Source organism: Rhinoraja longicauda, chromosome 2 (assembly GCF_053455715.1).
Source record: "Rhinoraja longicauda isolate Sanriku21f chromosome 2, sRhiLon1.1, whole genome shotgun sequence".
Taxonomy (NCBI): domain Eukaryota; kingdom Metazoa; phylum Chordata; class Chondrichthyes; order Rajiformes; family Arhynchobatidae; genus Rhinoraja; species Rhinoraja longicauda.
The window spans coordinates 15,916,256-15,929,580 of record NC_135954.1 but is presented as its reverse complement, the minus strand read 5'-3'; the positions used below and the strand labels follow the sequence as shown (position 1 = coordinate 15,929,580).

General features: G+C 42.0%; 1 protein-coding gene across 1 annotated transcript in view; it reads left to right on the top strand.

The window, feature by feature from the left end:
- LOC144602343 (ankyrin repeat domain-containing protein 33B-like) overlaps positions 1–13,325 on the top strand; it is a 58,677-nt gene that overhangs the window by 24,694 nt on the left and 20,658 nt on the right. Inside the window, exon 2 of the mRNA XM_078415379.1 lies at positions 5,092–5,221. Within this exon, the coding sequence (XP_078271505.1) occupies positions 5,092–5,221 (130 nt within the window). The remainder of the gene's footprint in view (positions 1–5,091; positions 5,222–13,325) is intronic.

The window sequence follows — 13,325 nt, the reverse complement described above, 5'->3', positions numbered from 1 at the left end:
AGTAGCAACGAGAACTGTTGGCGCAGCGGTAGAGTTGCTGCCTGACAGCGTCAGGGACCCAGGTTCAATCCTGACTATGGGGGCTGTCTGTACAGAGTTTGTATGTTCTCCCTGTGACCTGTGTGGATATCCGCTCTCCTTCCCACACTCCAAAGACGTACAGGTTTGTAGGATAATTGGCTTGGTATCATTGTAAATTGTCCCTAAGTGCGTGTGGGATAGTGTAGGCGATCGCTGGGCGGCGCGGACTAGGTGGGCCAAAGGGACTACTTCCGTGCTGTGTCTCGAAAATCAAAAAACTAAAAATTAAACTGCAGAAAGTTTGTTTGGTTGGCAACTCCAGCTTGCCAGTAAACAAGCATGCTGTGGCAAAAGTCCCATTGCATTGTTAACATTGATCAGGCTTGAAATGGGATCTGCGGATCTAGGTGACAGAGCAGGCATCAGTGACTGGTTGACACAATTATTTAAAGCATCTCCTGCCGTGTTTCTGGCGGTTCCTGTAATGGCGTAATGAGCTAATCTGTGATATTGTGAGAAAAGCAGGAAGGAGGAAGAAAGCTGGAAGAGAGGAGGGGCAGGATAAAGCCTGGCAGGTAATAGACCGACACAGATGAGGAAGATTTTTGATAGGCAGATATTTGGACAATGGCCTGAGGTGAAAAGACAGAAGGTGTGAGACAGAAGGATGGAAAAGTTGCTAATTATGAAGCTAGAGGTAGGAATGTAGTTGGGAGGGAGAGAAATAGGTGTGAATGCAGGTGGGACACAGGGGAGGGGGGAGGGGGGATATGAGGGGAAAAGGGAGAGAGGGAGGGTTACGTAATGTTGTAAAAGTGGAGAATTCAATATTCATATTGTTGTGTCGTAAGCTACCTAAGCAGAATATGAGGTGTCGTTCCTCCAGCTTCCGTGTGGCCTCACTTTTCATTAAATCTAATTTCCCTTTTCTACCTCCTTGACTTGTAATCTTTCCCCTTGAATTATTTCTGTCATTTCCATTTAAGAGTCCTTTCAAATCCTGCTTCCATCAACTTTTGGGGCAGTGTATTCCAAGGCAGAATTCCATGCTGCACAAAAAAACAAAGTTCCGCGCCTCGTTCTTTTGTCACTGAGCTTATATCTGTCTCCTATGGCTGCCAATCCTTTTTCTAGTTAACAAAAGTACATGTGTCAATTTCTGAAACCATGACATTTGCCCAAATGTTCCTTCCAACAAGCTCTCAGCAAGCCCATTGTCAAAACCTTGCTTTGTTAATTGTACCAGGGTGGCATGGTGGTGCAGCGGTGGTACGGAGTTTGTATGTTCTCCTCGTGACTCACATGGGTTTTCCCCAGGTGCTTCAGTTTCCTCCCACACTCCAAAGACGTACAGGTTTGTAGGTTAATTGGCTTTGTCAAAAACTGCAAGTTATCCCTAGTGTGTAGGATAGTGCTAGTGTACGGGGATCGCTGGTCGGCACGGACTTGGTGGGCCGAAGGGCCTGTTTCCATGCTGTATCTCTAAACTAAACTAAACTAAACTAAAGGATCGAGAGTGGAGGGGACAGGACCGGCCCACTGTGACTTAATAGTCAAAGCATTTCCTGTCAAGTTTCTCATGTTTCTTTTAATAATACAATGAACTCCATGCTGGCAGTGGAAACAGTTTCTCCTGATTTATTCTATCCTACAGCCTTTGTATTGTGAATGTCTGTGTTAAATCACATAATCCCCTCTGAGGAGAACAATCCTCTGTTCTTGCTGCATGACTCCAGTCCACGATCCTGGTTATTTTGCGAGCTATTCTTGGCATTCTGTGATTGTGCTGTTTTGAAGGAAACTGTCTATTGTGGACATAGAAAAATAGTGAGGCTTTCAGTGGAGAATTGTTTTCATTCTCTTCTGAAACATCACTTTCAGTTATGCCAAGCAAAAAACTGTTTTGAGTGTAGGGTGGAATTACAATAAATTACCTCCAAGTGTCAGCAATGAATCACTTGTTCTCTAATGAGTTATTGCTTTACAATAGACGGGCTACAAAGTGTGGAAAGCAAATAAATGGCAAATGACACCTTGTGCCACATTTTTAAAAGCTGTAATAGTAATTAGCTGATGGATTACAGCCACCGCCTAAATCTTTATTTTAGATTATGCCCTCGGTGTCCTTTTAATAGGGTCTGCCCTGATGTTAGTCAGTGGAGAATGATGCATGACAGCTAATCTACAAAATGTCTGGCAATGCAATCTTCATGATCAATTACTAAAGAGTTTTTTCAGCAAATGTTATGACAAGGAATCCTTGGGTCATTGTATAATTGCTGTGTGGTATTAGAGAAAAAAATAGCCTGCGACATGAACTGGTATTGAATGGGCTGAGTGATTGAACCGTCAGCATCGTAAATACCCGCTGCGTTATAGCCAAGCAGATTATGTTATCCCACATTAGGCAGGTTTCACTGCGGATGAGAACAAGGCTGTGAATGTCAAGTCACACTTGAATTTCGTGTAAAATAAATTTTCTGAACAAATACCAACCTAAACAATTGGATCTGGGAAACATGCCGAACATGTGCTGTTCCTCTCCGAGTGTGAAGATTCTCCTTGCAATACATCCATCTATATCCGCACAACAGGTTTACAAACTTTCCCAATATTGATATTTTTGCCAATAGCTCAGAGATGCATTCAAAGAAACAATAAGCAACTTATATAAGTAAACCCTCCTGATGCAGGGTTTCGAAACACAACAGCGACCATTACGTTCCCTCCACAGATGCTGCCTGGCCCGCTGAGTCTCTCCAGTAGTACGTTTTTGGGGAATTTGAAGAGATCCTGTGAATGAGTACTCTTTCAGGAAATTAAAAAATCAAGAAATGTAGAAACAATGAACTGCAGATGCTAGTTTACAAATTTGCTGGAGTAACTCAGCGGTAAATGGCTCGATTGTAATCGTGTATTGTCTTTGCACTGACTGGACAGCATGCAACAAAAACCTTGGTACACATGCCAATATACTAAACTGAATTGAACTGAACATCACCCGTCCATGCTCTCCAAGGATGCTGGCTGACCCGCTGAGTTACTCCAGCATCTTGTGTCTTTTTTAAATTTGAAAGATTTAGCAGGTGATGAGGAACAAAAAAAAATCAAAGAGTCCTGGTCATGTTGCATTCACTTGAATAGTTGTATTTTGTAATTGGCCAGCATTTGATTCCTGGTAAGAATAAGCCCATGTCTGATCTTGTAAACAGGAATCTCCACTGCTCTGCTTGCTGCAGTGTTGCCAAGAGAACTGCTGCATCTGTGTAAGTGGGTATTTAGTACCTTGGCTGAGCATCTCATCCAATGCGCAGCAATAAAGCACCATAGAAAGGGGCAGCACTCTCAGATAAGTGGTCGTGTGTCAACCCACATTTTGACCTTCAGTCTAAAAATTGTGACTCAGTCACGTCCCTTCCGATTTATATTGATCATGTTGATCATGTATTGTGTAATCCTATTTTTTGTCACACATAATTTGTGCTTTTTGCTTTTTTAGACTGACTGAGAATTTCAGGTTTTGCTGATGTAGATTTCTCTTGATAAAATCTCATGTCACCAAAGAAAAAAATCTGTTTGTTTATAAATGGTTGGGCAGTGGTGGGAATGTTTACAAAAGTAACTTGAAACTTTTCTAAGGAAATTTCCAGCAGTACACAATTTATGGAAATTAAACATGACTGGTGGGAAATAGAAATTTGCTCAATAAACCTGAGCAATGAACCTTCAATCATCAATTTCAAATAGGGGGCATTTTTTATAAATCCAATTTGCACAAAGTACTGTAAAGGACAGCTATTAATTTACAGCTGCTTTGGGTGATGACATGCAAGCACGGAAAAGCTACAAGGCCAAAATGAATGACCCAAACAGGATGCTTCTTGACAAACTACTGTGGTAGCAAATAGTAAGGAAATTGCTTAAGTTTACATTTATGGGTCAGTGAAAAAGACTCGTATTTGGACCTGAGAGATCAGATAATCAACGTTGCCATCTTCAGTGACTCTTTGCTACATTGCTCATTTTCTATTGCATTATAGCACGCAGAAAACAAAGATCTTAATTCTGGATGAGAGCTGTTATGTGTTTAATTTCTCTAATTATTGCCCACTTTTTCTCAACTTTCATTTCTTCTGTCATTGTATTAGCAACTGTCATTTTGCTCTCTTTCAACCAACTACATTTCTCTTTATTAGCTTCCTTAAATGTTCTCTTCCCCCATAGGTGGTCACGTGGTCTGTTGGGAAACCTCCAGCATTATGTTTTCTTGCATTAATTTCACGTTGTCAGCATTTAGTTGGCTTTTCATTTGGCTCCTGTCTCTTTGGCTGTCTGAGCCTGTGTGGTAGATTCAAATGCTCCAATTAGCAGCAATAGGTGATGACATTATCTAATGGTGCCAGAACTGATGAAAGTGAACAGTGCACATGATTAAGATGAGGAAATTATGACCATGAAAACTTCGTCATTATTTGGATTCTATACTTTGCTCTTTGTCCTTGCTCTTATTCATAGAGTGATACAGTGTGGAAACAGACACTTCTGCCCAACCTGCCCACTCCGGCCAACATGTCCCAGCTACACTAGTCCCACCTGCCTGCATTTGGTCCATACCCCATGTCCTATCCATGTACCTGTCTAACTGCTTCTTAAACATTGGGGTAGTCCCAGCCTCAACTACCTCCTCTGGCAGTTTGTTCCATACACCCACCACCCTTTGTGTGAAAAAGGTACCCCTCAGATTCCTATTAAATGTCCACTTAATGGACAAGTGACCTTGCTTGAGGATATTGGTGGCCTTTCCAATCTAATTCATATTGTTGGGCTCCTTCCCATTTTCTGGTCCACATGAGTTTTATGTGAACTGATAACCATTTAATATTGGCTTGTGTCTACTGCTTCATTTCCAAAATGGTGTTGTTTTATTTCATTTTTTCCTCTCTGCTTAGGCTTTTTTGACTTTAATGTTTACGAGCTTAATTATGCCAGATTTCTGCATGGTGTTTTATTTACAGTTTTTGATTTCTGCCAGAATAAACTCTAACACAGCTGGGTGTTTTCTAATTCCAGACTGGGCTGATGGTGGCTTGTTACCAGGGATTCATGGATATTGTGTTCATCTTGGCCCAGTGCCCACACCTTGATGTCAACTGGCAAGACAAGGAAGGAAACACAGCTCTGATCATTGCTGCACAAGCCGGTAAGAATCAAAATGTCCACTAAATTTAAGATAGACACAAAATGCCGGAGTAACTCAGCGGGACAGGCAGCATCTCTGGAGAGAAGGAATGGGTGACGTTTCGGGTCGAGACCCTTCTTTAGACTCTTTCCTCTTCCTGGATCAGGGGGCAGTAGCTATAAGAAGAGGTTCAATAAATTTGGATTGTTTTCTCTGTAACACCAGAGGTTGAGAGGAGACTTGATAGAAGTGATAAATGAGAATAGGCTAGATTTTCAGTTTGTACCCTGTGTCTCTTCTCTAAGCTGCTTCAGCAGTGCCTGCAATGTGAACATTGCACATGATCACATTGAGATGATGCACGAGATTAAACGTTTGTCACGATAGCCTTGCAGTATGCAATTGCAGTATGAATAAAGGTGACCCGCGTGCTCGGGTGCTGGGGGAGTTATCCACATCACAGAAAGCCTCAATTTCCCTGCCCTGCCTCAGAGACTGAATGAAGTTATACACAGTCAACATATAACAATGGTGTTATATGAGTCTGAAGAAGAGCCTCGACCCAAAACGTCACCCATTCCTTCTCTCCAAAGATGCTGCCTGTCCCGCTGAGTTACTCCAGCATTTTGTGTCTATCTTCGATTTAAACCAGCATCTGCAGTTGTTTCCTACACATTTTTTTGTCCATTAGATTTGTCCGCTCAATGACATTTTATTGCACTCTCCTCTGCCCAGCACTCCATTTTAAGTTGCATTCCATCTTGCTGTGCTTTTGAGGAGGGAGACAATAATGTAACAGACCTGCCCGACTCTTCCTGCACAGTGCAACGTTTTAGTTGGTTGCTTCAGGAGAGCGAGAGGGGATTTTCACAAAAGCCACTCTTTTCTTCTCTACAAGGCCTTGAGTGCACTGGGCATCACTGGAATGGAGAGGAGAAGAGCCATCAAGAACACCACAGAGGCAGCGGAGAAAGCCTCAAGATGGCTCTGGATCAGGGGAGGAGGTCCATGGGGAGGAGAGAATGCCACCTGAACACAAGTGGTGGTCTGATCAACCATGGCTTGGTTGCCCGGGCGAGGGTGTCTGGTGTTGAAAGACCCGAAACACCCAATGACCCCAGGTTACATCACTGATGATATGTCAGGAGCATCAAGAGATGTATTTTATCAATCATCTTATACTTGGTGACTTGCACCACTTGCACATTATCAACACGATTGCCTCTCCCCCCATAATGATTCAGGTGCTCTAACAATTAAATGTTCAGTTGGTCGATTGCAATTGAAGGGCAAAAGTAAAAGCTAAATAATGTACCTTTCATAGGATTTTTTTTCAAGTAGCGTAGATGGACATTGAAACCCTTTTCACTTTTAGAAAAAAGTCATACGTTCAGCAATGATATAGGGGGCAGTGGGAGATTAAAGCAGCAAACAGCAGGTTCACCACCATGCTGAAACCAATAGCAAATACCTAAATGACCGTTCCTGTACTTCATACTCAAGTTTCTGGCTGTACCAGAGAATGACAAAGACAACTGCTTGAAGTACCCTGAAAAGTAAGGTTGTAATTAATCTGGATTGTGGCCCCGCACTGTGGCACAGGTTTGGGTTTAAGCTTATTATTGTTGGGTGCACTGAGATACAGCGAAAAGCTTTATTTTTTGTGCAGCTTAATCAGATTGGACATCAAATTAAACTCAAGTACAATAGGTAGTGTAAAGGGGAAGACACAGAGTGCAGAATATAGTTCTCAGCATTGTAATGCACCAATTCCAGAGATAAAGTCCAATGTCCTCACTAGGGTAGTGGTGAATTGGACAATGCCTTAGCTTATGGAAGGACCGTTCAGAAGTCTGATAACAGAAGGGAGGAAGGTGTTCCTGAGTCTGGCGATGCATGCTTTCAAGCTTCAGTATCTTCTACCCGAATGGAGCAGAGAGAAGGAGGAATGACTGGTGTAGGACATGGAAATACCTTTAGCAGCTATGGAGGAGTTTCAGCCTTGATGCACAATCACAAAACCTTCAGTTTGGAGATCTGGGTTAAAACGATTAGTTGGAGCAGCATTGACACGTGGAGAGTTCAGCTCTTGTGATATTACGATGGTAGAGGTATTTAATTTTCAGAGATCATAAGAGATAGGAGAAGAATTAGGCCATTCGGCCCATCAAGTCCACTGCATTCAATCATTCAATCTTGGCTGACCTATCTCTCCCTCCTAACCCCATTCTCCTGCATTCTCCATAACCTCTGACACCCAGACTAATCAAGAATCTATCTATCTCTGCCTTAAATATATCCACTGACTTGGCCTCCACAGCCTTCTGTGGTAAAGAATTCCACAGATTCACCACCCTCTGACTAAATCTCCTTTCTAAAAGAACGTCCTTTAGAAACATAGAAAATAGGTGCAGGAGTAGGCCATTCAGCCTTTCGAGCCGATCAATATGATCATGGCCAATCATCCAAAATCAGTATCCCATTCCTGCTTTCACCCCATATCCCTTGATTCCGTTAGCCCAAAGAGCTATATCTAACCATCTCTCTCTTTAATTCTAGTCCTAGACTCTCCTACTTGTGGAAACATCCTCTCCATATCCACTCTATCCAAGCCTTCCACTATTCTGTACATTTCAATGAGGTCCGCCCTCATTCTTGTAAACTCCAGCGAGTACAGGCCCAGTGCCGTCAAATGCTCATCATATGTTAACCTACTCATTCCTGGGATCATTCTTGTAAAGATGTTTAATTCAGATGATACTTTCAAGCAGGGCATTCGTTAACAATTAATCCCTTGCAGACCGTGCAAGAGAAGACGGAGGTAACATGGTGGTGTGTTGAGTGTTGCCTGGTTTATCATGCTGAATATAGGAGAATTCATAATTCAAGGCTGTGCTGAAATAGCAAGGGTGCCCGTTGTACCATTACATCATGTATATATTGTGATTTAATTTCTGACATCTGAAGGTCTTTACTCTACCTTGATAAATCTGTATTTGCTGTCCTACATTGCTTCCATAGGACATAGAATAGTATAATACAGGTACAGGTTATTCGGCCCACGATGTCTATGCCGGCCATGATGCCAAATTAAACTAACTGTCTGCTTGCATGTGATCCATAATCCCTCAATCCCAGCTTGATCATATGCCTGTTTAAATGCCGGTTAAACATCATTACCATATTTGCTGACACCAAGTGTGGCGCCTATTACTTTTAATGTGAAAAGAAATCTCGCTCTGCACATCTTCTTACAACTCTTCCCCTCTCACCTTAACACTATGTCTTCTCGTGGTTGACACCCTGGGGAAAAGTCTCTGACTGTCTACCCTATGGATGCCTCTCATGACTTTATAAACTATCTGCTCTCCTCTCAACCTCCGATGCTCCAGAGTATTCATTTTAATTAACTCCAGTTCATGTAAATTGTAATTAACTCCAGTTCATGTACATTTTAAAATTCTCATTCTTGTTTTTTTTTTGAGAAGATACCAAACTCGCTTTTATGATTAACGGGATGGAACGTCTTCCCAATTCCAGGTGCCCATCCTTAATCGGGTGGCCTCGCAGCTTAATAATCAGATGCCCTTATTGACTAATAATCACCTGGCCATTCCGACTATCATTGGAATTTCTAATAATTGGATAGGCAAATGTTAACTGTGTAACAATTTTATTTGCATGACTGGCTTAGCATCCGTGTAAAGCTGCAAATCTCTGTTTTGTGTTATATATGTTTACACTGACGGAATATTGCTGTGACGTTGTGAAACACAAATATCAGTTAATGGGAGCCTGGCAACGAGATTCTCAGCAGTAATTCAATCTGACAGTTGTGCCGAGTGTGGAAACTGCAGAAGCAAAACTCGGGAGGTTTATGTTCATCAGCAAAACCTAAGGATTGATTTATACGCTCAGCCTCACTGCTGGGCGTCTGATAGTGTTTCACAAATACACAATACGATTGCCTGAAAAATGTCAGGCTGGTGCATTCTTGCTTTGCCCTGAGAGTGGAATGTTGGAACAGGATTAGATCGTTCAACCAGCCTGCCATTCAATTCATTTGTGGCTAATCCATATCGACATTTATCCACCTTCGTTCCATATGAAAGAATGGGTCGACTGGGCTTGTATTCACTGGAATTTAGAAGGATGAGAGGGATGAAACACATAAAATTCTTAAAGAATTGCTCAGGCTAGATGCAGGAAAAATGTTCCCAATGTTGGGGGAGTCCAGAACCAGGGGTCACAGTTTAAGATGAGGACTGAGATGAGGAAAAACTTTTTCACCTAGAGAATTGTGAATCTGTGGAATTCTCTGCCACAGAAGGCTGTGGAGGCTAATTCACTGGATATTTTCAAGAGGGAGTTCGATTTAGCTCTTAGGGGCTGAGAATCATGGGATATGCGGAAAAAGCAGGAACGGGGTACTGATTTTGGATGATCAGCCGTGATCATATCATATCGCTGGCTCGAAGGGCTGAATGGCCTACACCTGCATCTATTTTCTATGTTTCTATCCCTTACCACTCATGCTTTGCAAAGATCTGTGAAGGTCAACACAAAATGCTGGTGTTACTCAGTGGGACAGGAGAGAAGGAATGGGTGACATTTCGGGTCAAGACCCTTCTTCGGACTCGATGAAGTCCAGTTTTCAATTTTCCGTTGAAACTCAGGGTCACTTGCAAGGGAGGGTGTTACAGATTTCGATTAGCATTTGCAAGAAGATTGCTTCTAAGGAATACCCTGTGTTTTTGTGTATATGTTGTTACGATTTTAAAAGGAGTAGTTGAGGCAGGGACTATTGCAACATTCAAGAAACAATTAGACGTGCATGGATGGTGCGGGTTTAGAGAAATATTAGGTCAAACACAGGCAGATGGAAGTAGTGTAGATGGGCCATGTTAGTCGGTGTGGGCAAGTTGGACCGCAGGGCCTGTTTCCACCCTGTTTGACTGTGACTGCAAGGTTTTAATTTCACATCATCCTGAATAGTTTGGTACTCCTTCAAAACTGACTGAAGTCTCAATTCACAATGTGTGCTGAACTCTGGAAAACTCAAACAGTGAGTTAAACCATCAGTCAGGTCCGGTGAAAACCTGGGTGTTAAGGTTGAGTGAATCTTGGCAGAATCTCTGGGATTAAATGTCTCTGCTGGACCTGTCCCTTGTGTTAGTAACTCTGATGCTGGAAGGTCAATGAACCAGTTGGGAACCTGCCTTGATATTTGAAGGACTGGCAGCTCACGAGAATGTATGCCAACTTCATAACATTGCATGTTCCCTCATGAAGTTAATGAATGATGGATATTCACAGGTCGGAGTCGTTTTGTCACATGAGAAACTGCCTTGTATAGTTGCCAAAGTGGGATTCTAGTGCATAGGGTACAAGATGCTTTGTCTGTTTTATCATTGGTTAAGTTAAATGCACTAAAAAATAAGGTCTAGGTTGCAATTGAAATAGCGTTTGAAATGATTAACTCTAATCGTACTGGAATTATCTTCATAAATATTCCAAACCCTTTGCTTGGACGAACTGCAGAATTAATATTGGTACTGAGAACCTGAACTGAATTTCAAAACTTTTTTGGCAGCACTGTGGGAGATATTGCTTCGAGTGCTGCCAGTTTAGTAAGGCAGCTTCTTTTCTAAAAATCTACCTAAGTATTTTATATTCAGAAATGTAAAAATAAGAAAAGATTCAATTATATTTAAACTACCTTGCCCCACCATTCCTGCTATTCATGTCACTTATAACTGCACTCAGTCATTTTATGAGCTTGATTGATATAATTTTTTTTCTTTTGCAGTGGTAATGACATTGATCCAGATTATTAATATTATTATACCTTGGTTCTTTCATCGCCGTTACTGTGACTTTTAGTGTCAGCCATAGAGTGATACAGCGTGGAAACAGGCTCTTCGGCCCAACTTGCCCACACCGGCCAACATGTCCCAGCTACACTAGCCCCACCTGCCCGTGTTTGGTCCATATCCTCAAACTTCTTTTACTTGAGATCTGTTCAGTTTCATTTCTTTACCAGGAAATCCCCCAGGATTACCTGCTTAATTCCCCCAGGATCATTTTGCGTAAATGAAGGAGAAAACGCTGGACGTGGCCCAGAAATTAATATTATATCGGGAGAGCATTGCCACAATAACTGTAAGCAATTTTATGTAGGAAAATAACTGCAGATGCTGGTTCAAATCGAAGGTAGACACAAATTGCTGGAGTAACTCAGCGGGTCAGGCAGCATCTCAGGAGAGAAGGAATGGGTGACGTTTCGGGTCGAGACCCTTCTTCAGTCTGAAGAAGGGTCTCGACCCGAAACATCACCCATTCCTTCTCTCCTGAGATGCTGCCTGACCCGCTGAGTTACTCCAGCAATTTTATAGTCATGTGGAAAATACTGATACTGCTAGCGACAAATCCGCAGCAGTAGATGTTTTCCTACTGAGATTCGCAACACTTAAGAACTGTGAAGACAATATAATTATGGCATTGAGAAGTTGCCTCGAGTCAGGAAATTCATTTTTAGGTTTTCCTGCATGCATGCATACCTTGCAATTTAAGGGTGAGTCGGAAATGAGTATTTATAGACTATTTAGCAAGATCAGTAAGCAGAAAATTATTAGCACCTGTAATTAAGGGCAGAATAACAGAACGCCTTGACCATTTTCAGCAGATCAAAGAAATAATGAGCCTCACTGATAGTTTTTTGAAAAGATGACTCGGTGGGCAAAGGATTGGAGAATATTTGTGGATTCCAAGAAGCCATTCATTAAAGTTCCTTATCAAAGACCATTTGTTGAAAGTTGAAACTCTCAAAATTGACGGCAAATTGTTGACTTGGTTTGGAAATCGAGATCTACGTCCGACCATAAAAGAATGCGTAATTGCGGAAACATTTCATCAGGTCAGGCAGTATCTATTGGAAAGGGGAGCAGTTAATACTTCAAGTCGACAACTGGCAAAGCCGGCTGAGCAGCAGTATATGGAACCTCGGGATGGTGTACCGAAGTCTCATCTCTTCACTGCATTTTGTAATAAGTTAGGTCCCAGATAAAGACAAAATGTGTAGGAAGGAACTGCAGGCGCTGGTTTACACTGATGATAGACACTAAATGCTGGAGTAACTCAGCGGGACAGGCAGCATCTCTGGGGAGAAGGGACGGGTGACGTTTCAGGTCTGAAGAAAGGTCTCGACCCAAAACGTCACCCATTCCTATTTTCCAGAGATGCAGCCTGTCCCGCTGAGTTACTCCAGCATTTTGTGTCTATCACAGATAGAGTCACATGCCTAAAATTGCTGATGTTATAAAACTAGGCAGTATTGCAAGCAGCACATTTGTAAGCTTAAAATAAAGAATTTAAAGAAAAACTCTCTGCTTTAAATCTTAATTGTTAAATGGTAATTAGGTAGATTAATGGCCTCCCTAATCCTCTGCTGATATAATTTAACTGTTTTATTGTGTTTGAATCCCTTTGGACTTGCCATATCTATGTAACCTCTCCTGTTTGTCAGATCCAATTGTAGAGAATGGAAGGATAGAGATCTCATACAAGCAGATGAGATTAATTTGTCTTGGCATCATGTTCAGCATAGACATTGGGTCAAAGGGCCTTTTCCTGTGCTGTACTTTGATCTATGAGAACATGGGGAGAATAAAACAGGAAAAGGTTTGTGTAAATGCCTGGTTGAAGAAGGGTCTCGACCCGAAACGTTACCTATTTGTTTTCTCCAGAGATGCTGTCTGAACCGCTGAGTTACTCCAGCTTTTTGTGTCTATCTTGAGTGGTTGATGGTCGGGGTGAGACTTGTTTCATGGTGTAAGTCTCAGGTACTCTATGATACAGTTCAGTCATGATCTCACTGAACAGTAGAATAGATTTTGGAGGCTGAATTGTCTTTTCCTGTTTCCAAGATATCACAATGCTTTTGCTAAGAAAGCAGAACTCAAAAGGGAATGTATTGGAAAGAACTGCAGATGCTGGTTTAAACCAAAGATAGACACAAAATGCTGGAGTAACTCAAGCGGGAAAGGCAGGACCTCTGGAGAGAAGGAATGGGTTACGTTTCGGGTCTCGACCCAAACCATCACCCAAAAGGGACATCTTGTATTTT